Source organism: Uloborus diversus, chromosome 3 (genome assembly GCF_026930045.1).
Source record: "Uloborus diversus isolate 005 chromosome 3, Udiv.v.3.1, whole genome shotgun sequence".
NCBI classification, from domain to species: Eukaryota; Metazoa; Arthropoda; class Arachnida; order Araneae; family Uloboridae; genus Uloborus; species Uloborus diversus.
Window position 1 is genome coordinate 61,761,119 of NC_072733.1, and position 26,912 is coordinate 61,788,030.

The following is a 26,912-nucleotide window of genomic DNA, read 5'->3' on the forward strand; positions in this document are numbered from 1 at the left end:
AAGTGTGTTTATATACATCTGTAGGAAAAAGCCAAACTTGATATCTTCTCTCTGAGATTCCATTTCGGGAATTATGGTAGTGATAAAAATGTGTTAGACAACATGTGTATAATGTTTAGATGTTGATTAATGACACATGCAGGGTGTTCCGTTTTAACCTACAAGACCTTTATTTTCGCAACTGTTAGTCCTAGATGTATACTTCCAATTGCAAAAATGTTCAAAATCAGCTGCAGAGTTAAGATATTGAAGGTTTTAAGCAAAATTAAAAATGAGTCAAAATATACAAAATTAAACTTTTTATACGGCCCTAAGTCCTCTAACTAATATTTAGAGAAATAATCTCCATTGAAAACTATTACTGACACAAAAAACTTGACATTTGTGCAACCAAAACTGAAGGAGATATATTATTTCAAATTTCACCCTTTCAGAAGAATGGCAGGTTATCAAAGTAGAAAACCAAAGTATTTATATTTTTTCATTGCTGTTCAAAAACAAATGCAAATGTTATGCCGTGATACGCAAAAACACACTACAAAACTTCAAACAATTTTAAAAACCACTCTCTATTCATACACATGATTTCAAACACTTGTTAACCACTATATTTTCCCCCAAAAGGTGCTGTTGGCAACTAGTGAAAAGTGATGTAAGTCACAAAAGCTGCGCTTTATATCTCGGTGAATATTGGTCGTACTAATTTCAAACTTTTTGTGTTGGAATTATTTTTCAATTGAAAATATTTCCCTAAATATAAGTTAGAGGACCTGGGGCTTGTATAAAAGTAAAATTTTGTATTTTTTGACTTATTTTTATTTTTACTTCAAACTTTCTGTATTTCATCTCTGCATTTGATTTTGAACATTTTTGCAACTGGAAGTATACATCTAGAACTGACGGTTGCAAAGATAAACGTCTTGCAGGTTAAAACGCAACACCCTTTTTGTGTATAGTGATTGCAATACCAGACCAAAAATGCAATGCCAGTATTCGGTACTCTTTAAATTGTGATACTGGAATATTGGTACTAAAAATATTTTTTTTAGAAAGATCAAAAACATATTGTTTTGTTGCCATAATTCATCTAAGTGCATTAATTACGAAAATCTGGTTTGAACAAATATAAAATGAAGGAATAGGTATTAGAATAAAAAATCAATAGTAGTAAGAAACATAATACATCTATTGAAACATTACTAATCTTGAAAATCATTTAAGATGACAAATTTCCTGCAGTTGAAAATATTCATTCTGACTTCATGCTAGTCGATGATACTGTTAATTATGCTTGATAGACCTTCTCTGATTGCCTCCAAACTCTGGACCATCAACTAATTTGGTCTCTTGCATGCTGAGTTTGGATACTTTCTTTTTTTGGGGGGGGGGGGGGGGGGCGGGGGTCTTTGTAGTGTAGTATTTTTTAACTTTTTAGTTAGTAGTTATTTCTCTTTCAGAGATGATTGTTTTCTAGTGTTAACCTCATCTCCCTTCATTGAAATTGCACCTCTGACTTTACTCCCTTTCAAAATACTTACAAGATATCTGTGCCCTTTGCTTGCGTTTGCATGAAATAATTCGAGCTAAAATTCATTGTGTAAGGGCAACAACATTTCACTGATCTCCCCTTCCCCCACCTCCCATAAAAATAGTGCCAGTAATACATCCAAGTTCCCTTAAGATTGAGAAAAAAATGTATTTTTTATATTTACCCATACAAAAAGCAAAGAAAGAAAGAAAATCAGTAGGTAATTTTCTATGACATCGGTAATTATGTTCTGTTAAGTTGTTCACCTGTTTGTTGATTGCTTATCTTTCTTATTGCTAACAGCTGCTCAGTTTTCTTCGACTTTTTGTATTGAATTAGTTCTAATGATTTTCACCGTACTTCATTTTTTGGACTTATCAGAAAAATTGTTATTCTTTAGTTCAAACCTTGTCTTAAATATAAGGACAGTACTTATAATCTAAATAGATGTGGATTTTAAACTATCTTATTGTTTTTGAAAAGTTAGTAGCTATGGAAGACAAATATTGCATTGGTTTTCCACATTGTTTTCTAAACAAACTGCATGCAGAATTCCAAACTTTACAATAAAACACATCATTTTCTAAGTTTCAAATTGATGCACATGTGATGATTTGGGACTCTTAAATTGTTGGAACTGAAATATAATTATTTCTCATTATGTGAATCCCACAAAGTTACACAGTCCAGTCACATTAATATGACCACCACGTACTTTCCACGTCAGAGTTAAATAACCAATCACAGAAGGCACACAGTGCAGTTGAACGTATATAAAGGGTGTGTGAGGGCTTCGAAAAACATTTCAATCGTTGGCGTAATGCAGAAACGAAGCGATTTATCCGACGTCCAAAAGGGCATGATCATTGGCCTTCTAGCCAAGGGTGGAAGCATTTCCGAAACGGCTGAGTTTGTGAACTGTTCGCGTGCCGCCGTGGTAAAAGTGTATATCGCACATGGCAAAATGGGACTGTCCAAAATCATCGACATGGCAAATGTGGTGCACCACGGGCCAAGATGACAGAGGCAAACGACGGTTGCAGAGATGCATTCGGGGAGATAGACGGGCTACCGTTGAGCAACTGACCACCAAAATGAACCAAGGGGCTACCAAAAGTGTCTCCCAAACTACTATTCAGCGAATATTGCTGCGTCTGGGCCTCCGAAGCAGACGCCTGGTTCGTGCACCTATGCTGACTGCTGTTCATCGACAACGAAGGCTAGAATTTGCACGCCAGTACAGCAGCTGGACGTCCACTGAGTGGCGACAGGTATCCGACAGTAATTCAGGGTGGCGACAGATCAGGGAGATCAGGGAAAAGTCAGGGAACTTTATTAATCAGGGAAAAGTCAGGGAAATATCAGGAATTTCGAAAAAATAACAAAAAATCAGGAAAAATTGATTTTATGAAGAAAAAAAAATTTTTTTTTTTGCTTCACAAAACGCGTTTTCAGATGAATCGCGTTTTACACTCCATCGGACAGATGGACGTTGGCGTATAAGGCGTGAAACCTCTGAAAGGAACCACCCTGCAACCATTGCCGGAAAGGTCCAATCTCGAGGTGGGAGCATTATGGTCTGGGGAATGTTTTCCTGGCATTCTCTGGTTTCCTGGTTTTCCGTCCTCCGCTGGCCAGCAAACTCACCTGACTTAAACCCAATCGAGCATCTGTGAGACCATCTCGATCGAGTTGTTCGCGCCATTGATCCTCAACCGCGTAATCTAGTGCAGCTGGCCACGGCATTAGAGTCGGCATGGCTCAACATCCCAGAGAACAACTTCAGGGACCTAAGTGACTCTCTTCCTGCACGTCTCGCAGCAGTCCGCTCTGCGAAAGGTGGTTATTCTGGCTTTTGACAGATGGTCACATTAATGTGACTGGTCTGTGTATTTTTTCCATACATTTTTTTTTCTTCTGAAAGTGACTTATTGCTCACATTCAACATAATATGTTTTAAACATTTATAATTGTTATTAAACCTAAATATTCCTCTGTTTCTCTAAAATTCTCATGATTGTCTCGCAGACAGAATATTTGTCTTCATATGGGGAAAGTTTATGAATTGTAAATACTTAGTTAAAGGCTTAGTTCAGAACTATTCTTCAACTCTAATCTTATTAGGAGACATGATTGGGCTTTGATTCAGTTACCACTTTCAATGAAATTTGTTGAAGTAACTGTTGCGTTTTCCTCTTCTGAACTGAAATACCTTTCATTTGTGCTATATCATGTAAACATTTTAAAAGTCCTATTTTAGTATTTAGCCAATAATCTCATAATAGTAAGTCACATATTTTGCTAAGGGAAAGAGTTACTTACTTTAATTTAAATATTGATTGTTCTTATTATATTCTAATCCTTATGTGTCAATAAATCATCTGATTCAGGGTGGCGACAGATCAGGGAGATCAGGGAAAAGTCAGGGAACTTTATTAATCAGGGAAAAGTCAGGGAAATATCAGGAATTTCGAAAAAATAACAAAAAATCAGGAAAAATTGATTTTATGAAGAAAAAAAATTTTTTTTTTTGCTTCACAAAATTAAGTACTCTAATTCCCTACACATTTTCCGCCAATTATCTGTTCAAAAAAAAAGAAGTAAAATTAATGAGATGCGATTATACACTGCCGCATATTTGTGCATCTTTTTTCCTCAACGTCAAAGTATTGGATCCTACTTATTAACCGCAGGATGAACTTCCTAAGATTGCTTCTTTGTCTGTTAGGTTGTTTATTTTACCTAGCTTGAAATTTACTTTCACGCTTTTAATGCTACGTAGAATAAACAACCATACAGGCAAAGAGCGAGCCTTCATTAATGCCTTAGCTCTTTTGCCTTTTTTCCATTGTCTCAAAGTAATTAGCGTACTGTAATCACAATTTCAAGAAGAAATCTTTGGTTTTTGAATCAATACTGATAAAAGCTTAAAAGTTATTACTTCTTCGCATTTTTAATTTAATTGCTAAAATTGAACTTTCAATCAAAAAAAAAACTTTGTTTTTTGCGGTTATACTATTTGTTGTCGCTGCAGATTATAAAGGTTTTCTTTTCTTCAGACTTAAATAATTCTTTTATTTTATAAACAAGCTGTGTTCTTCTTTTATATATTTTGAAATTAACTAATTGCTTTTTTTTTCTTACATTTCAAAGTTTGTTACAAAAGCAATCAAGATTTTTTTTTCGTTACATACTGAAATCATTTGAAATAGTGAACTTGTGTACTTAAGTAAATATCTTTATTTTTTTATTGTTAAAATGCTGTATTCATTCATTAAAACCTATGTTCTTGATTAGAGAAAAGCTCCCTATGAATGGATGTCAAGTGGTTTCATCTGTTTTGCAGAAATATGTCAATTAGTTATATAAGAATAACTACATTACTTCTATTCTTTCACTATTACTGAAAATTTAGTTCAAAATAATTTCAATTACTTTTTAGTTCTACCATAAGTACACATATGTTTTTAAGAGTGATTTTAATAGTTTCTTAAAATTCTTATGCTAAGTGGTTTCTGGAAGTAAAGTTTTTTTTTTAAATTTTCTATAATCTTTCCATGTAGAAAAATTTAATATACTCTCTTGTAGGTTGTTGTTGTCCCCCCCCCCCCCCCCAAAAGATTGACTTGATATATTTTTCTTTTTTACCATTTTATTAAAAAAGTAGCATCTTTTCAAAATATATCTTTTGTTCAACAACTTTACACAACTTTAAACGTTTAAAATACTGCATTTTATACAAACATACAATAGATTTCAAGTAGAGCAAAGAAAGGAAACCATTATCATTGGTAACGTAAATCAGGAAATTTGGTGAACTTAATCAGGGAAAAGTCAGGAAACTTTTTTTCACAGTTCCTGTTGCCACCGTGAACAATATTTTTTATCAAAAAAAAAAAAAAAGCATCATTTCAAAATATATTTTTAATTAATAGCTTAAACCGTTCTAAACACTGTTTTATTTAATTTGCAATGCTTTTCAGGTACGGCAGAGAAAGAAAAGCGTTATCATTGATAACGTAAATCAGGGAAATTTGGTGAACTTAATCAGGGAAAAGTCAGGGAACTTTTTTTTCCAGTTCCTGTCGCCACCCTGTGATTGAAAGAATAAGTAATCAAAAACAGATCTAAACATGAAAAATGTTTATGATTTTTGGAAATACATTGCAATAGCAGATAGCAGAAAATAATCATGTATCAGTTAAATTAGTATTTGCAGTTTTTTTAGTTATTTGCATGAAAGTTAACCATTTAAATTTAAACTACAAAATAACTCAGCTTAAAGAGCTGTATTTTTGGAACTTGTTTCACACTTCTGTAATAAATGTTCTTTTTCATTCCAGTTTCCTATGAAATTGTTGTGTCATCTAGGGAAGGAACATTTATTACAGAAGTAAGTCATTATGATTTTGTTGTATTTCTTATATAACATCACTTTTTATTTTGCATACAACTTTTTGCTTATTTTTTCTTTTTTCTTTAGATTTTAGCTGCTACAGATATTGATACTGATGATTCTTCATTATTCTTTATTTTGACTGAAGTACCATTGTTCGGAAGCATCGTTCTTGAAAAGCATAAAGTTAATCGTTTTACTCAAAGCAATGTATTAACTGGAGAAGTATGTAAATTTCTGTTTTAGTAAAAAACGTGCAAAACATCACTTTACTAATTAATAATGTTTTGAGTTTCGATATTTTTCATTCTGCTGATGTGTTTCTTTGATTGATAACTGGATGTTATATTAATTTAAAAATTTATCATTTTTGCAGAACAACAGTAGTAATCTAACATTTAATTCAAGTCTTCAGGAATACTTTTCCCCCAATGTTTAGCGATCAGATTTGGCAAGCGAAACCTGAATCAAATTTTTAAAATGAAACATAACTGAATTTCATCATTAAAAAATGGACGCAAAGCATTTGATCTGAGAAATAATAAAACAAAGAAAATATTGCATTTAGATTTTGTTAGACTTAAAACAAGGGGGAGGGGAATGTTACGGAGAAAATATGACAATTAGTTGTACCATATGAAGGACTAAATTTAATGATCTAATTCAAGTATGTCATAATCAGCAAGAAGAAAATTAATCAACTGATTTCATGTGGTTTGTCTTATGGAATGAAACTTATGAAATATTCTCAACAACTAGTCTTATTGAATGCTCCCAAAACTTGCAAAGCATCTGAAAAACAGTTAAAATAATGTGAACTGAACCAAAGTCAAAGTGCTAAATTCTAAGCAATGTTTTTAGTTTATACTTCATCTAATTCCTCAACTTGTTCAGCAAACATTTGTGATGCTTAATACTTTTGAGATATTTTTGCTACATTAAAATGCGCTTTTTCATTTGAGTGGCATTTGGAAATGCATACTTTATTACTCAGTGTTTACAGGGGACATTTGAACATTATACCTACTATTAATAGTTGAATGATATTGTGACTAGTTTGGCTAGTTTTCAGTGTTTTGGATAAGGAAAACTAGTGACAGTTTTTAAACAAAAAGACTATTTTTTAAATTCTAATCATGTTTTATATTTATTTCTATTATGATAAAAAATGGAATGTTTAACACTTTATATTTTCTAAGTAAAAAAACATTTAAGAAACCCCATTTTTATTTGAAATAAAAAATAATTTTTTTTTTCAGCATTCCAGAAAAAAAAAAGGAAAGAAAAATGTTTTTTTTTTTTCCCTTTGTTTCTGAAATTGTCTGAAATTTTGACATCCCTAAATGCAAGTTCTGAATTAGTTGGCAAAAATATTTTACTTCTAATTGGGTGAATGGATTTTAAAAAGGCATTTGATTTTCATTTGTGCTGAAAAGGTCAATCAGTTTTTTTTTTGTCCGCGCATTCTGCTGGTAGCCTCTTTTTTTATTTAAAAACTATCAAATTCTTTTCATATTGCTCCTTTGAAATTTGAAAAAAGCTTTTCAGTTCTTTTGCCTAGCAATGGATGAGCTGGCTTTTTCTCCTTATGAAACTGGTTTAAATAAAGCACTGCTATCATGTTCCTAGTTTTTACTAACAGAGACCCATTTTATACATCCTTTTCTTAATACATAGACACAAAGCAGGAGAGAGCAGGTTCATTCTATTTGTAAATAAACTGCCTTTAGGATCAATGTATTCAGGCTCTACATTACTTGTACTACATTACTGTGTACATTACTTGTGCAGTTTCTGATCTCTGCATGAAAATAAATTTGCATGTTTTGACAAGAAAATTTTGTTCAAATAAATATGTTCAAAAGAATTTTGTTCAAGTAAATAAATTTAAAATGGAAACTGTCATACTTTGAATGTGTTGTTTACTTTTAGAAAGATTATTGATGCATATACTTTCTCTTTAGGTTGCATATATGCATAATGGCCAAGAAATCGGTCCAAGTCCAAAAGAAGATGCCCTGACATTCATTGTGACTGATAAATTATTTCCACGCTCAATATCACATGAAAGTCATCGTGTATTTGTAACAATTTTACCTCAAAATGATAGACCCCCTAGGTTGTATTTTAAAAGAGCTATTCTTGTTGAAGAGGGTCGTTCATCAGTCATTACAGATGAAAATCTTTCAGCAACAGATGATGACACTTTTGCGTCTGAATTACTCATTGTTATAGCAAAGCAACCTGAATATGGATATATAGAGAATTCAAGACCCACGCCTGGATATGAACAAAATGATGGGAAAAGAATAAATGCATTTCCTTTGCAAGATGTAAAGAATGGATTCATTACTTTTGTGCAATTTAACCACAGGTAAAGTATTTAAATATTTTTCTCATTTAGTTTTCTAAAACAATGAATAATGCATAGAATACAATTGCATATTGAAATGAACTTATTTGAAAATAATTCTACACAAATTTCCATTAGAAAAATTACATCGTGGAATAAAAAAAAATGATTATACATTGTCTTTGTTTTGTAAAAAGTGCAATTACAAGAAAAAGTGAGCATTAATGAATGTTTTAAAATGTGGAAATTGTCATTTGGAACATATATTTTAATAGAAGGATCTAAACTAAAAAATCAATATTGCTTGCATTTTTTTTATTTCAAATTATCTGTGCCTGACATGTATCTAGTACTTCATGCAGTAACTTTATTTTCTTACTTATTATAATATTTATTTGATTTTTGTGAATTAATTTAAATTTTCTTTTGCAGCAATGTTGAACCTGAATCAGATGGATTTGAGGTTTTTGTAACTGATGGAGTTCACAATTCTACTTCTGTGCTTGTGTTTGTCAGCATTGTCTTACTAAATGATGAAGTGCCAATGTTTTCCATTTCAAATATATCACTGGATGAAGGAGGCTCATTTGTTATGAAGAACAGTTCTGTTATTGCTTCTGATAGAGATTTCCCTGGCGATATATTAATAATTACTGTGAAAACAAGACCACAGTATGGGACACTGACACATTTTGTTCAAGCAGTGAACAATGGGCCTTTACTTGAAATTCCTTTCACTCAGTTATCCTTTGAAAATTTTGAAAGTATTGTATATCGACATGATGGATCGGAAAATTTCAAAGATTCTTTTGTGTTAGTTTTAAGTGATGGGTTACATAATGTTGTGGATTCTTGTTTTATTGATATCATTCCTGTTAATGATGAAGCACCTTTCATAGTAAAAAATATACCTGCTAGTAATGTCGAACTACTTGGAAATTTTCTTTTGTCTAATGCTGTTCTACTAGCAGATGATATTGACACCTCATCCACGGAATTGTTTTTTAAAATAGTAGAGCATCCTACTCAAGGCATTTTAGAACAAAAAAATGAAAAAGGAGACTGGTTCACTCTAAATTCTTTAGAGTTTTCTCAAGAAGATATTAATTTAAATCTTATAAGGTAATTTCAGTTTTAGTTTTCTAATATTAACACTAAAAGTTTATACCTAAAATAATTAAAAGCATATTAAAATAAAGTACAGTAAACTCCCAATTATGGGCCCCCATTTATCCGCGGTTTGGATTATCTGCGGGTCTTTTCGCTTTTTCTTTAATGGTCATTAAATGTTTTTTTTAACTTATATTTGTGTTACTGTTTGTTTTTAGCTTTTATATATGGGGTATGTTTTTTACATTCAATGTTAGTGGATGGAATGTAGCAATGATTTTAGCTATAATTTAATTGTATATGTGAGTGTTATTCATATCTTTTAGATATTGTCTACAGTAATATTGGTTTTTTCTTATTATTCGGATTATCTGCAGTTTTCGCTTATCCAGGGTTACCGTGCCATCCTCATTCCACAGATAATCATTAGTTTACTGTATGCTGTTAACAGGGTTCGCCGATACTTATCAGTCGATATATACATATATATATATATATATATATATATATATATATATATATATATATATATATACATATATGTATATATATATATATATATATATATATATATATATATATATATATATATATATATATATATATATATTAGGGTGGTCCTTATTTATATGGGAAAAAAAATTTTTTGGAATTCAACAAGTGACGCCCCCTAGTTTTGTGACACTATAATAAAAAGTAATCGGTGCAAAATTTGAACTCGATCGGTCAATAATAACACGTGCCCCTAGGACGTTGAACTTTAACACATTTGATAATTTTCCCACAAATCTTCGAGTTTTTACTTCAGACCCCGTACATCGTTTCTCCTATGTTTGCAAATTATTTTTGCAGCGAGGTAGCACTAAAATTAATCTTTTTAATTACTTTATATCGTCTAAAGATTTTACATTGAATAAGAATGAAATATTGCTTTAGAAACTTTACCTTAATCGTACGCTTTTCTCAATGTATCTCAATCGCGTGCATTTTTTTCTGATAGTCTTGGAGTGTCTGTAAAATACTAAATTGTTTTTGTGACTCATACTTGGTAAATTGATTGTGAAATTCTTCGATTAATTGTGCTCCTCTTTCGGTTGTATCATTCACAACTTTCAGCATTTTAACGATATCTCTTCCCTTTCAATAGCTTCCTTCATTTTGCAATGAATCAGGATCAAATAGAAAACATCTTTTGGTGTTTGTAACTTATCAAACAGTTTTATTCACTTGTAATTGATTCTATAAAGAAAGAAGAAGATCTTTACTAATAAAGTATTCCAAATCATCTACTGTTATTTGAAATTTTTTATGCAGTCATCAGACACGTCTTCCTATTCAGGAAGCATTTTTTTGAAGTTGTCTTTTCCTATCTTCGAAGTTAATTCCTTCATTCAATACGGACAAAGCAACTAGTTCATCACCTAAGTACCATAAGTGATTTATGATTTTTTCAATCACTGCTTCTGCTGCATGTTTGTTATCATTTTGTACGCTGCAGGTTTTTTAGACACTAGACTTTATATTAATTTAAAAGGCCTAGAAAGGGTTGCTGCGAAAAACTATATCTTCATACAACATTTAACTAAAACAGCATTTACGGGCAATCTCTTCATGTAAGGTCAATTCAAATTGTTTCCTAAATATATAAATATTCAAACAATAAATTCCTTTAGCGACCCATCTGGCTCACAGATAAGCTCCAGGTTGCCGAAAACATATCCCTGTAGGAGCGAGGACTAAGAAATACTATTACACGTTATGAGAACTCTCTGTAATATTTCTAAATTCCGCTTTCTATGAACAATAATATGTCATCAAATTCTTCTTTTAGAATTTAAGCGGTATGTGTAATTTTTGAATTTTGAAGCGCTTAAATGATGGAATATCGAGTCTAAAACTAAGAAAGGCAAGAACTTCTTTAAAGACACTCTGCAGTACGATTTCAAGTGGATGATGATAGCAATACAAATGAAATATATCACCGTTTAGCTTTTGCTCTAAAAAATTACATGCACAATTTATACGACCGGTATTGTAAGCCGCTGTATAAAACACTACAGCTTGAACAGTTAGCAATAAAGAGCAATCATCTAAGATATCATACACAACTGAAGAAATACCTCAGAAATTCTGAGTAGCTGTTCAACATTGGAACCTAAAACTATCATAGTAAGCCTATCGGCGTTTTTTTCCAATAACATCTGGATGTAGCTTTGTATCCCAGGGAATAACTAAAAAATCTAAATTTAAATTCATGAAATCTGATTTTACCTCTCGCAGATTTTTTCTTGCTCTCTTAAGGGATGTACGATTGATCATAAGGTTATTTGGATTTAAATTTACTGCATCTACATAGGCTGTTAATAAATGAGCAGCATCTTTGTTCCTAATATGGCATTTGTCTAACATTGATTAAATGCGAGCAAATCTCAATAGTTGTCAAGCTTTTTTGCGTTGTGGTAGACCAGATATAGAAAAAAAGGTTCAACCGGTTCGGATAGATACCCATTTCGGTTTCTAAATCTTGTGAAATGCAAGAGGAATTTGATGATAATAAAGGACTATGTACTGAAATGGAAGACAGTTTAAAGTATAGATTTAGATATGGAAAATAGAGTTTATTTTCATGGTAGGGTAATCGAGGATTTCTCAAAATTTAAATTATAAGAATGTATAAACATTCAAGTATATAACTAAAGAACAGTGAATTAAAATATAATTGTCATTACTTATATTTATAGCATGGAAACCTAGTGACCCTATTTGCCACACCTATTACATACACAGAAAATTTTCTAAATCAACACACCCAAAGCCTGGAGGAGGCAATTTGTTGTGGTCAAAAACCATTCATAAATGGCCTTTAGAATCTCTTGTGTCCATCTTGGTGGAAAGAAACGTTCCCCTGCCGCTTGGATTGAAACGAGCGCGAATAGCGGTATGCCTGTCCCAAGGCCATTGGTGTACTTTTACCCTATGTAATATATAAAATTTTACAGAATGAAAGTGAGAGAATGGTTGGTCTGGAAGTAGCAACATCTATTGATATTCAAAATTACTTTAAACATGAAACCTAGGAATATTTTTACATAAAAACGAGAAAATCTGCAATTTTTTCTTCAAAACTCAAAAAAGGGGGCCCTAGGGGCACGTGTTAATATTCATGGATTGACTTAAAATTTTGCATGGATCATTTATTTGTATAATGGAACAAATTGAGGGGGCGTCTTATAAAATATCTACAACTTCAAAAATAAGGACCACCCTAATATATATATATGATATTTAGTTTGAAAATATCATATTTTCGATATTTATATTTTCACAACTACGGTATTTTCATTATAAAACTTATATTAATCATGGTAATATTGTTCATTTATTATTAAAATAACCAAAAAGTTGTGTGCTATATTTTTATGATGTGTTAATACATCATTAATATAATATTCCTTTACTATTTTATATTCATGTAAAACTATTAGCAATGTAACAATTTTGATTCAGATTAAAAGTGCCTAACTAATTATTAAATGTTGGTCCAAAAAAAAAAATGTCTTATGACTGTGCACGGATTAATGCATACTTTTTACTACTGAATCACATAATTGTGTAAAAGTAGCTTATGGAAAAGAAATAAGTAAAACAGCTAATGAAAAATTAACTCCATAAAAATTGATGAAAATGAAAAATGAGATATTAGGTACTAAAAATGAAAGAAACCTTAATTTTGAGTCTACATATTGTTTTAATAATAATACAAGAAAATAAAGAGTGATTTCAGGATGCATTTACTATTTTGAGGACTTTAGTTTGTGCTGATTGAAAATATCAGATAGATATCAAAATATCAGATATATATCAAAATATCGGATATTTTTGATACTTTTGAAAATATCATGATATTTTCGAACCCTGGCTGTTAATGATTACCTGAAAACGTGACAAAATCTGTGTTAAAATTAATCTTTATGTGGTCATGTGTACAAGGTAATCAATCAGCCGTTTAAATATAGTAAGTAACAACAAAGTTTATTAACTTCACATTATGTTTTGTTAAAATAACTCTAAAAAGCCTGAATTTTTATGAAATTTTTGAATAAAGAGAAAAATCTTCATAGAAAAATGGAGAAATATTTGGGAAAAGCATTTTGTGTATGTGAGAGCAGTTTATAAAAGACACTTGATTAATGAATTATGTTTTTCATTGAAATTACTGGTAAAACTGCATACGAAAGTTTCAAATTGATTATTTGCAATCTTAAAGGGGACCAAACATTCAAGGTATTTTATTTCACTACTTTATTATTGTGTTCTTTTTGTCGTTTTTCTTCCTTTTTTATACTCTCTCAGTATGTTTAGTTTAGTTATCTAAAAGATACTTTTATTTTTACTAGAAGGTACCACAAAATGAAAATTTCCTTAACTCATCCAATAAGGGCATTTCTTTTCACATATGCAACAAAAATGCAATTTTTTTTTTTGATAACTGTCACCCAAAATTGGATACTAATTTTTATCGAAAACACATTAGTCCCTTATGCTCTCCTATATTTGCTGTTATATGTTTGACAGGAATTATATGGAAACATATTGTTCATACTGCTTTGAGGTTCTTCCTCCTCCCTTATAATATCATTTGCTAAGGAAAAATATAATTATAAAAAAAAAACCTGTTTTTTCCATGTGTTTTTCTGAAATAAGTTCTGTACGAACGGTGCGAAAAGTAATGTTTTTTTCTAGAAAATAAACTTTTAAAGTTTTATTTTTTATTATTGATGTTCATGACTTTTGTTTTCAATAACCTTTTGTGATCTTGATGCTTGAATCCCTAATCGATACAAGTCAATTGGTTTTGGAGGAAAATACCAGATCTCACATTTGGGATATCAGCCAATTCTTCACTTTTTTCTGTCTAATAACTATTGGAATAAGAGGAAATCAGATGGTTCAATATCCGGTGAGTATGGTTCAATATTGCTTCTCATTGTTAGTCTTGAGCAAAGTGGTCTTGCTACAGAATCACATATAAGAATCATGCCTTTTCTGTTGACAGTTGCTAGAATATACTTACCCAGCATTTCACCATCTGATTTGCCTTTATTCTGATAGATTCAACTCTTTCTATGGATAAAAAAAGCTTGAAAACTTAGCTACTATCCCAAGTACCTTCCTGCCAAATTTGGTTTAGATCCAACGTAAACTGGATTTGTGTAGAGAACATTCATACACATAAATTCTCTGTTTTATTTATGTAGATTTTGAATAATCTGAAAGTTCTCAAAATAAGCTCGAATTTATACAGTTCCTAGGCAAAAAAACATGACCTAGTCATTCCTAGTCATAAAAATATGACTTACGCAAATTATTTTTCAGCCATCTCAATTTCAAAATAATTAAAAATGACTTGAGGTGTTTTCTCAAAATTACAAACATGTATATTAACTAACGAGTATTAAAAGTGACAATAAAGGAAACAAAGAAAGGAAAAAGCAAATATTAGTTATTTTATTATAAAACAGATAAGCGCATGGCTCAGAATTTAATATAGTGGAAGTATACTTGGTCAAAAATGGATTCTCTCAGTTTTCACTTTTTAACACATTCCCATCTACACAAAAACAGGAGTCGGGGGCAATTACCTTTCACTTTAAGGACAACGCCCCATTGGGTCTTGGTCGCCAGTCGAAAGCTTTCTCATTGACTTTTACTGTTATTGTATTCCCTCGTAGTTACTTTGATACATTCATCTCTGAAAAATTACATTTTATCACTTTTTGAAAAACCTTGATTTTGCTGAAATTTCATTGCAGTGTTTGAAAGCGAACATCGAGCATACTTCAAAACGAAATGATTACATGGAAAGTATTACCAGTCAAATATTGAAAAGCGTGGTGTATCTTTTTTGTTAATACATCCCGAATTATATACACTAAAAACCCATCAATATATGCATGCAAATACAGTGAAGCACCGTTTATACGTTTCTGAAGGGACTGCATGAAAAAGGCGTATAAATGAAAAAACGTTTAATAGGTATACGTTAATATGTCTTAAACTCTGCAGGGACCAAATTAAAACATGTATAATTGATAAAAACGTATAATAGAGAAACATATAAATGGTGTGCTTCACTGTATACACTAAAATGCCTAAAACAAATGCTAAAATCATACATACATATACACGCATGTGTAGGAACATACTTATATACATACATAAATATACATATGTACACATATATTCTTTGTTTTATTTATATATATTGAATGTTTGAGTAGTTTTAATATGATGATTTGTGTGTAGCATAAAAGTGAAACATTCAAATATTCTTATTGCTTTGCAGATATCGACATACATCAGAAAACATTCAACTGCATGAAGATACCTTTAAATTTTTTGTTTTTGATGGTGTGCATGAATCAGTTCCTGCTGTATATACAATTAAACTCATTGCTAAGGGAAAATCTACTATTGAAGTTATCAACAAGGGAGCAGTTGTTGAGCATGGCTCTGAAGTTATTTTGAATTCTAGTGTTTTGTATGCTTTTGATAACAGTTCAATAATTGAAGACATGGTATTTTATGTTATGAAAATTCCAACCTATGGTGTTTTGAATCTAAATGGCAGTAATTCATATTCTGGGCAGAACTTTTCTGTTTCTGATCTTGTTAATAACTATTTGTCATACAGACACAATGCAACATTCAAAGTTACTAGTGATAGTTTTGGCTTTATGATTACAAATGGTGTTACTGTAACAAATGTTACTTTTGATGTTACCATTTCAAGCCTGGTAATAAAAATTCCTATTCTGGAAATAGTTATTCCTTTGGTCAGTGATCGACACGATTCAAACACTTATATTATAACTTCTGAGCATTTATTATCTTATCAGCCAGGAAAAAATGATAGTAAAATTATTTATGAAATTATAGATTCTCCAAAATTTGGGACAATTTTGCTTAGTGGCAAAGTTTTTTATCCTATTAGTTTTTCCCAAGAGGACATCAATAAGAATTTAGTATCGTATGTGGCAAATGTTAATTCTTCCATGAATGATCATTTTTCATTTAAAGTTACGAACAATGAAGAAGAGGGCTATTTATTTGGAGGAAAATTGATGATTATACCCACAGTGTAAGTAAAAACAGCCTAATTAAAATGTTTTGTGAAAAAATATTATATTTTCTTTAAACTGTTTAAAGTTTTATTACATTTGCATTTAGTACATCTATACATATAATAAAATAAGATGTTTGTGTGTGTGTGTGTGGCGCGCATCCCGGGAAAACGGTAAGGCCTAGAAAGATGAAATTTGGTATACAGATGTAGTTTTTTGCTGAAGTTGTGCACCTCGGGCTTCGATTTTTGATATTTTAATTAGAAAAAAAGTTATTTAATGTTTTATGGGATTTTTAGCACTTTTTAGTACTTTTAACTTCACAGACCCCGAACCAATCGCGCCAGACAAATATTTTTGGTACTATAGTGTCGGAAATTTAATTTTAAATATGATGAACAAAAAAATTTTGAAGATAGAGCAATTTTTGTATTTTTTATGAATTTTTGAAAAAAACCTTTAATTTGCATGTTTTTCTGGGTTTTATTTTTTTCTAATATCATCCTGCGAGAAGTATCAAAGCCTCATTTCTGAAATTTAAGTTGGTAATAGTAAAAACATTTCGCCCTCTTCAGAAGAAAAAAGTTCTTAAAAATACGCAATAGTTTTTTTTTTACAATTTTTTTAATGCTGAACACATCATGTCTTTTCACGCATCAGTCGAAAAAAGCGTTCTTCAATCTTTTATGCCTGTGACGTCACTACTTGGGTTTCGATTCGATATTTACGATGGAATCTTAATCGCAAGCAATGTTAATCTTTTTTTTTACTATATAGCTTACTTCTACATTTTCTGACGTGATGACCACGTGTTTTTTCGGCAGCGCTTGCTTTTTTTTCTTTCCTTTTTTTTTTGTTTTATTTAGGGATTGCATTTATTTCTTTTTCCATCCCCCCCCCCCAAGCTGGACCTTTCGCTGTATCTATATTACGTTACATTTCATAGTTGTGCGCATTAATTCAATAAAAACAGCGAGATTTTTTTTATCTTTGTCAAACGCTACTTTTTGCACACTACGGGGAATTTTAGCTTTTTTTTTTTTGCTCTACTTAAATTAAAAAAAAGCGGTTTTTTGAGTGTTCTTTGTTTTTATTAGGAAATGGGTGAGAAGGTCAAAATAAATAGAGATGGATAAGAAAATGTAGAGATAGATTGTAAAGGTAGATAGCCGCCGAAGGCGGCAATCTTGGCGTAAAAATGTGAATGGCACAAAAAAAAGATAGAGATGGATTGATTAATACTGCTGGCAAATTTATTTAAACAACCGCCGAAGGCAGCAAACTTGAAGTAAAAAGGTAAATGACAAGTTAGCCAAACAGCCGCCGTAGGTGGCTGCTTGCACATTGGATGTCAATGCCCCCCTCCCTCCCCCACATACACCATGACTTTGAAAAAACAATGCTTTCACATAAAAGTGGAAGTGCATTTTGTTATTTTTCGACCAAATTTGCATAAAGAGTATGTCGTTTGTGTCTCCCCTCCCCCTCCTTTAAAATATTCCAAACGACGAAACTGGAGACAGAACTAGAAAATATTTTATTCAAATTATTAATGATATAGATAGATATAGATTGATTGACACCGCCACGAAATTTATTTAAGCAGCCGCCGAAGGCAGCACCCCTGGCGTAAAAAGGGGGACCAGCTGGTCGCCGCAGGCGGCTAGTTTGAAATAATTCAGTTGTCAAAGATGTTTGGAGTTTAAAAAATTTTATTTAGGTCCTGTTGTGACATTTTTCTAGATTAATTCACTTAAATCTCAAATTATTATTACTATTTCCTTTCTTTTTTTTTTCTCGTTCAACACCCATGCTAGATTTAGATGGGTCTACTTTTTTTTTGTTGTTGTTGTTATTAGTAATTTCAGCATAATTCTATATCCAATCACCTTTAGTTTTTAGAAAATTTTGTTTACTTGTTAAAGTCATGAAATTAGGTTGTAAAATAAGCGTCATGGAAAACATTATTATTTTTCTAAACATTGTTTCGTTGCAGGGGCGGACTGGCCCATCTGCCCGAGGGCCAATGCACCCTCTCTCCTATGCACCCTCAACACCTTTTTAAACTTTTTTTAAAATTTATATTATTTTTTGGTGCAACTCCCCCCCCCCTTTTTGCGCTAATCAACCTGTGCATCTTCACTTTGCTTTCTTTTTCTTTTCTTTAAACTGTAAAGCTGTGTAACATCATTTTTTTCTTCCCTTTTTTTTTTTTGTGCCCTTTGGAGGCCAAGGTTGGATCCCTCTTGCGGGACCCAGTCCGTGCTTCCTTGGTATTGTGGAAAAGATTATTTACGTTAATTGTTGCATATTTCTTGGTTTTGATATTGTTTGTTGTTCTAAAAAGAATTTGTGAAATAAAATTTAAAAGTTTGTGTTGTTTATCAGAAATAATTGTTTGGCAAACACTGGACAAAGAGTAGTTAACTTAACTTGTTAAGTACTAACAAGTAGAAAATAATGTAGTTTCAACAAATAATGAACTACTCTTTCTTTGGAATAGTTGTTACCTTTCACCAAAAGTAGTTAACTACTTGTCAACTACATAAAAAGTAGTCGAAAACTTTGTACTGCATAGTGAATAAGATATGACAACGTATATAAAGTACAAATTGGGAATGGAAAAAGGTTTAAAAACCAGCAAACAGCTGTTTCGGCTCTCTAAAATACAAGTGCCATCATCAGTGCATTAAAAACGAAGACAGGTTCACCCGACTAAAACACAGTCGAGGCGAACAATAGAATGAGAGACGAGTTGTAAAAGATATGAGAGCAGTACCGGAAACGATGACGTCAAGGTTACGTCAGAACTCCAGAGGACAGTTGCACTCAGGAGAAAACGTCACAGACAAAAAATAAAATCTTAAAAAAGTTTCATTTTTCTGTCACTTTTTCTCCTGTTAATAAATTAAAATTTTCACAGCTTAAACACCCTGTTCACAACCTTGACAAATGGTTCATTTACAGTGTTTCCTGCCAGTGCAAATTGGCCTACATTGGGCAGACTCGACGATCCCTCAAATTCCGGATAAAAGAACACGAAAATTACGTAACAAAACAGGATCTCAAACACTCCTCTATTGCTCAACATTGTTGGTCCTGCGGTCATAATTTTATTTTTTCTTCCGCCAAAGTTATTCACGAGTGTTCGTCCATTCATGATTTAGATTTTTGGGAGTCATATTACATGTGGAAAAATGCTAATTTAATCGTCAATGATTTGTCTAGCACTCCCCCTTTTCCTAATGTTTGGAAGTCTGTTATTTGATTTATTTTTTGTCCGTGACGTTTTCTCCTGAGTGCAACTGTCCTCTGGAGTTCTGACGTAACCTTGACGTCATCGTTTCCGGTACTGCTCTCATATCTTTTACAACTCGTCTCTCATTCCATTGTTCGCCTCGACTGTGTTTTAGTCGGGTGAACCTGTCTTCGTTTTTAATGCACTGATGATGGCACTTGCATTTTAGAGTGCCGAAACAGCTGTTTGCTGGTTTTTTAACCTTTTTCCATTCCCAATTTGTACTTTATATACGTTGTCATATTTTATTTACTTGTCAACTATTTTGAACTTTTGTGTCTCTTAAAGATTAATGAATATATAAACTTCTTGATCAGTACTTTTTCTTTTAATGTTTTTTTATTTTCTGAAAGACATTTTTTAAAAAACTGCGAGTTTTCTTATGCTCAAAACAAAGTAAAATAAAACTAGATGTTACTTTTATCTGCATGTGAGATTTTGAAATGGTGAAGATCAAGTATTTTCTTAAAGTATACAAGGAACTTTCAAACAGGAAATCAACTTTTATAGAAAAACAAGTAATCTCTTCTCATTTTTCAACCACTCTTGAAACTCTTAACCTCCTGCTTTATATGTCCACCCCTCTCAACCCTGAATATATAACTGAAGTTGACTGTATGCATATGTGTGTATGTATATATATATATATATATATATATATATATATATATATATATATATATATATATATATATATATATATATATATATATATGCCTGTGTGTTTTTGTATGTTTTAAATTTCTTCTATTATACTGTTCCCTTCTTGTTTACAGGTTTGAAATTTTTCTGAAAAGTACACCTCAGGTGGCTGAACTATCAGTGCTTATAAGATCTCCTACAGATTTAGAAAATGTATGGAATCATCTGGCTGGATTTTTTATCAATAGTTACAATTTGAAAGCAACATTTTTGGACTCTAGTGCTAGTGATATAAGATATCATGTAACAAAATACCTGCAACATGGGTACATCTTTAATGTAAAGGAAGAGAAATTTGTTCGTAGTTTTACGCAAGAAGAAATTAATGAACAGCTAATTGTAGTCATTTTAAAACAAGAAGTTGAGACTTCTGATTACTTTTTATTTCATATTGCCATCAAACAAGTGACTTACAATAAAGAATATAAGTAAGTTATTCACTGTAAGCTAAAACTTTTTTATGGTACAATACATTAAAAAGCTGTTTTTTTTTTTTTTTTTTTTTGGAAACAAGGCAATTTTTGTGTTCATTGCCTTGAAAAACCTTGAAAAGTGCTTGGAAATAAAAGTTCATTTTCAAGCGCTTGAAAAAGTTTTAAAACCCTTAAAAAGTTTCTTAATGCTTAAATTCTTTCAAAAATCACCGAATTGTGCATAAAATTTTTAAAAAAATATTTCACCAATGCAATTTTCTGAACATGTGCGACTTGCAACATCGCGAAAAATTGTTTCCGTGTTTGGGATTTCAATCCTTTTGCATCTCGTAAATATTTTAAAGTTTTTTACAATCGGAAGTTATTTTAACACGTGGTGCCTCGGATTAGTTTTTTTTTTTTTTTTTCAATTTCAATATTTAACACAGGAATTAGTTTGGACAGCATTGAACTTGCTCGGATTTCGCGGAAAATTGCTCTTGTGTTTGAAATTTCAATCTTTTTGCATCCTGCAAATATTTAAATATTTTGGGTAATCAAATGTTATTTTCGCATATGCTATCTCAGATTAGCATATTTTATGTCTAATTTTAGTAAAAAATAAACAAATTTATTTTATGGAAAACATGCCAACTCAGACTTTGCGGAAAATTGCTTCTCATGTTTGAAATTTCTATCTTTTTGCATCTTGCAAATATTCAAATATTTTGGCTAATCAGATGTTATTTTCATTTATGCTACCTTAGATTAGCATATATTATGTTTAATTTTAGTAAAAAATAAATTTATTTTATGGGAAACTATCCAACATTGAACATAATTTGTGAAAATTTGCTTCCCTTTATTGAGGTTTCAACCCTTTGAATTTTTTAAATATTTTTATATTTTTAGCAATTAGAAATTATTTTATCACATGCTACATCTGATTAGCATTTCATATTATTTTTTAATAACTAATAAAATAATTACTTTTGTTTTGTTTAAATACATATATACTTATTTAATTTTGTAATTTTGATTTTAATTATCATTTTCAGTTATTACAGGTTTTTTGAAAAAAATTTAAACTTAGACAATTGAGCACCTAACATTTTAACTTAAAAGTTTGTATTTTATGTAAAAAGCTGAATTATATAATTTTATGATGTTGGATTTTAAGTACATCATTTTCTTTATGTCTGCTGAAACAATTAAGATAGGGCTGATTGTGTTTCGGTTATTCACTGGAAATCCATTAGTGTGTGTTATGCTTTCCCCTTCCTACCTCTGATTTCCCCCCTTTACCTCAAATGCTCAACTTTTGTAGGGTTGTGGGCACTTGGAATAACTTACCCGAAGAGTGGATTCCAACAATAACCCATTTGTCATAATGTATGTCAGCTTCCTGTGAAACTTTTTAATTTGGAAGTATAGCTCTATGAATCTGAGCATTCTGAGTATTTATCACTTCTTAAGTAGCTTTTGCAAACTTTGAGGTGTGGAGACTGGACTGGGGGCTTTCATAAAGTGTTTTCTTTCTCACTAATTTTTAAATTTACTTGAGGGCAGTTGAAATGCCTTATTGGCTGAACAACTAATACATAGCAAATAATTGATTTTCAAACCTCTAATATTTTTCAACTTAATAGTACAACTGTAAATTACCTTCTGGGTGGTGTTTTTAGTCCTAACCACTCTTATACAAGTTAACTACTATCAATATTAGAATTAAATATTGAAACCGGGGGGGGGGGGGGGATTGACTTCAAAGCATCCTCTCTGGCTATTCTATTGAACTTAGGTCCTATAAAAGGTAAAAGCATTCATGAAAGGTTTATTTATTTATATTTTTTAATATTTGCTTGCAGATTCTATAAAATATACCTCTCTGAATGTGGAGATTTCAAAATTAACCCTCATTGGATCTGCTCCTCTTTATGACCGATCTTTTCAGACATTTGCAGAAAAACTTTTGTCACAGTAGATCTTTTATCAAAGTGTCCCTTGTTGTAGAAAAGGCAATTTTGTTTTCTTTACTTTTTATATTATTGCCTATTATTTATATGTTTGAATTTGAATGAAATCTGCATACAATGTTTCTAGTACAAATTAATGATATTGCCTTGAAAAAAAATTTTTTTGCTTTGAAAAGTACTTGAAAAGAACTTGAATTTTTTTTCTTCCTGAAGGGTATGAACCCTGGTAGAGGAATGTGGAGTAAAGTGAAATAATTAACAATAACTTACCTTTTTTTCAAAATGAACAAACTGGAAATTTGTTTTGAAAAATGCAGTACATAAAGGAAGAACAATGTATTTTATAATATAACTTTTAATTGAAACATTATTTTTAAATTTTGGCAGCAAATTAGTACCTTTAAAAAAAAGGAAAATGTTCATTTTTTTTTCCCATGGGAAAAAGTGAAAAATTAAATATCTTTTGAGTGAAATATTTTCTATTCAATTATTAATAATATTTTGACTCAAATAAATAAGCAAATAAAGGAAAGAATGAATAGATAATGAAGTAATAAACAACTAAAGTAATTAGTATATGAGAAAAAATGTTGGAGTGAGTAAAAAAGTGAATGAGAAAATAAGTGAAAGAATGAATAAACAAGTGAGCTATTAAATAATGGAATGGGAAATGAATTGGTTAATGAATAAATACATAGGTGATTTAATAAATATTTATAAGAGTCTACGAAATTCGCTGTTTTACTTTCTTCCATCTACTTTGTCCCATATGTACTTGAATAATTGCATAAAACATGTAAAATAAAAATAAGTTTTAACACTAAATAAGTAAGTACTGTACAAAATAGTAGTAGGTCTCATTCAATGTTTAAAATGTTAAAAGCAAGAACTTTATTGTTTTATAATAACAAAAATAACTATTAACTTGCAACAAAATATTACAATGTGATTATCAGTTTTTGAAAATTTTTGTATTATCATATGCTTTGATCTTCAGAGCTAACTTTTTCCCGACTGAAATAGCCTACATACCTACATAACTGAAATATTACCAGATAGGTGGCTCTGAAAACCGAATAAATATTCAACCATTTCACTTTGCTCCGCTATTTCATTTTGCCTCACATTCCCCTATTTGTTTTTCATTATGAGAATTTGAATGGCTGTAGTCCAACTTAAACTGCAACTGAGGTTGAAAATATTGTTAGGTATAACTTTGTAATGAATGATTTGTTTTATATTTTTATCTTGCATAAGTATTTCTGTATTTCCCTCTTTGCAAATAATAGCTTTCTGTGTATGCATGATTTTACCTTCTGGGCAGTATGAGTAGCAAATAGTACCAAAAATGCATGTAATGTTGCATCTTATAAATATATTTCTTTTTTTTTTAATATCCAAGTATTGTTTTCAAAGAGTTTATTTTTTGCTATAAAAAGATAGAAAAGTTAAAGCTTTGTGAGCTGTCAAAATAAAAGGATATTGGTACTTTAATTTTCATATTTAATAAATTTAAACTTATGGACTCAGCAAAGATTGAAATTTGTTGCTTTTTTAAGATTGTAAGTCCTTATTCTAAGTGTGTGTCCCTCTAATATGCTTTAAAATTTCCTTTCCTGCTTAGCAGTAATTTTCTTTTATGAGAAAAAGAAAAAATATAAAACTTATTTTGTGGTTTAATATTTTGCATCACCCTTAATAACTGTACATTTTGCTAAAATTACATGATTTTCTTGCTGATTTTGAATTTTTTTTTTTTTTTTATTTTAACTTATAACAAATTGGTTGTAGGAACATTATTTTTGCCAACTGTGTTTAACATTGTTAAAGGCGGAGTAATGGTGCCACTCTGCAATATTCTGCCATTTATTTTACAGTATTTTAGTGTGTATCTATTAATTTAATTTGTATAGTTAAATATTTGTTTTGTTTAGGATGGAATTTCAGTGGGCTGCAGTATTTTTTCCTTTCTTGGAATATTCTGTTTGTGAAGATGCAGCCGCTCTAAATATTGTGATACATAGAAAAGGAAACTTGGACATTTCATCTTATGTTACTATTTCTGCTGTTGAACAGACTGCTAGAGAGGGCCTTGATTTTGTATCTAGATATGTGAATAAAATCCAATTTGATCCTGGTAACTTATTTTTCAATTAAGCTAATGAGTATTCATTGTTCTTATTAAAATTAATTTATTATTTTTGTTCCTGAAATACATATTTAATTTTAGAAACAATTTTATTACTTTTGAAGTATAAGTAGTTTCTTCTTGTTCTCATTTACAAAGTGTACCTGGAACTCTTTGGAAACATATCTGAAATACCACGAAACGAACTGATTAAATGAAAATTTTGTCTGTGTTATTTCATTTTCATTGAAGCATATATTGATGAAATTATATATATATATATATATATATATATATATATATATATATATATATATATATATATATATATATATATATATATATATATATATATATATAATATGTGTGTGTGTGTAATTTTATTTATATTTTTATATTGATCCTAAATATATAAAATGTTTAATTTTCTACTGTTATTGCTTCACACATTTGTGAATTTAAAAAAATGTGCAATTGTTTGAGTTCCAGACAGTTATTTTTGGTAACACAATGCATAGAAGTAGCATTTTGTTTTCCTGCATATACATTTTTCATTTAATTTGAAGTGAGGAAGCTCTTTAGTTTTTTTTTTCTTTATACTGCATGTTTAGATTTTCTTGCTTCAGATTTTGTAAAGATATAAATGAAATATTATCTTTTGTAAGGTATTTCTGAAGTTCTGTGGAAAATTATCATTGTTCAGGATGATCTTGAAGAAGCTCCCATTGAACAACTGCAAGTTATTTTATCTGAGCCTGAAAACTGCATAATCTCATACAAAAATCGAACAATTGTGAGCATTTATGACTTAAATAGAGGTAAAGATCTTACTGCTTAACTAAACATTTTTACAAGTTCTATTCTGTTTAATCTTTTTGTTAATGATAGTATTACTAGCATACTCTTATTGTTGTCTTGTTTATCTTTAGGTTCCTGTTCTAAAATTCCTGTCATTAGGTCTGAAACACATAAAGGAGAAGCCAAACCTCCTTTAAAAGTTTCAGAAAGGTCTGAGTTGGAGAACAATGTGAGTTAATGTCAACTGTTTAGTAATCAAAATAATTAAAAGTCTTAAGCTTAGTTCTAGCATATTTCTGAGTAGTTGTTAACCCACGGATGTATTTGTACTGCTAATCACAAATAGTTTTTCAAAGTTCTTGGCTATCCCGAAAAAATATAATGTAAATAAAAGATACACTATTAAACAGAAGTAATTTTTTATTTTGTTCATAAAGGCAAAGCTAATAGTTTGGTTAGATACACTCATTGGGACAGTTATAATAAGATGTTAACATAGTTTGTTTTTTGTTCAAAAGGAGAACATTTATTTTTGCAACATTACAATATCCTTTCTGAAAATTTTTCACAATTAAATTTTAAATTTACCTGCACATTTATTTAAATTTAGCTCTGCGGTACACACTTAAGTGTAAAGTAAGACATAACAATGTCAAAAAAACAAATTGCAGATTACTGCAGACACGTGTTTCGGCGTTACAGGGAACGTCTTTTCAATGCTAAAAGTAATGAGCTTATGGAGGAAAAGACATCTAATATCGATTCTTCCTCAGCACCTGTTTTTGCCCCAAGAATTTTTTCTTCATGAACCAATAGTAGTTGTCAAGTGTTTCCCATACTAATAGAAATTACTGTTGGTCTTTGTTAGCACAAATTCTATATTTGAAATCAATGCACAAGTATCAGTTTTTCCAAGGTATGATAGTGTTACTGATCTGGTGCAACTTCAAACTTTTTTCGAAATGAGGATATCAATCTTGGTAAAAACACAATGAATTTATTAACAAATATTAGCAATAAGAGCAGGTAACCATTGCAAATATCCAGCAATTAATCGATTATTGTTAAAACACTGCACGTTACTCA

General features: G+C 30.7%; 1 protein-coding gene across 1 annotated transcript in view; it reads left to right on the forward strand.

The window, feature by feature from the left end:
- LOC129218767 (FRAS1-related extracellular matrix protein 1-like) overlaps window positions 1-26,912 on the forward strand; it is a 75,012-nt gene that overhangs the window by 15,182 nt on the left and 32,918 nt on the right. Inside the window, exons 6-13 of the mRNA XM_054853091.1 lie at window positions 6,012-6,149; window positions 7,889-8,298; window positions 8,710-9,399; window positions 15,734-16,528; window positions 20,586-20,939; window positions 24,835-25,037; window positions 25,694-25,846; window positions 25,958-26,055. Of these exons, the coding sequence (XP_054709066.1) occupies window positions 6,012-6,149; window positions 7,889-8,298; window positions 8,710-9,399; window positions 15,734-16,528; window positions 20,586-20,939; window positions 24,835-25,037; window positions 25,694-25,846; window positions 25,958-26,055 (2,841 nt within the window). The remainder of the gene's footprint in view (window positions 1-6,011; window positions 6,150-7,888; window positions 8,299-8,709; window positions 9,400-15,733; window positions 16,529-20,585; window positions 20,940-24,834; window positions 25,038-25,693; window positions 25,847-25,957; window positions 26,056-26,912) is intronic.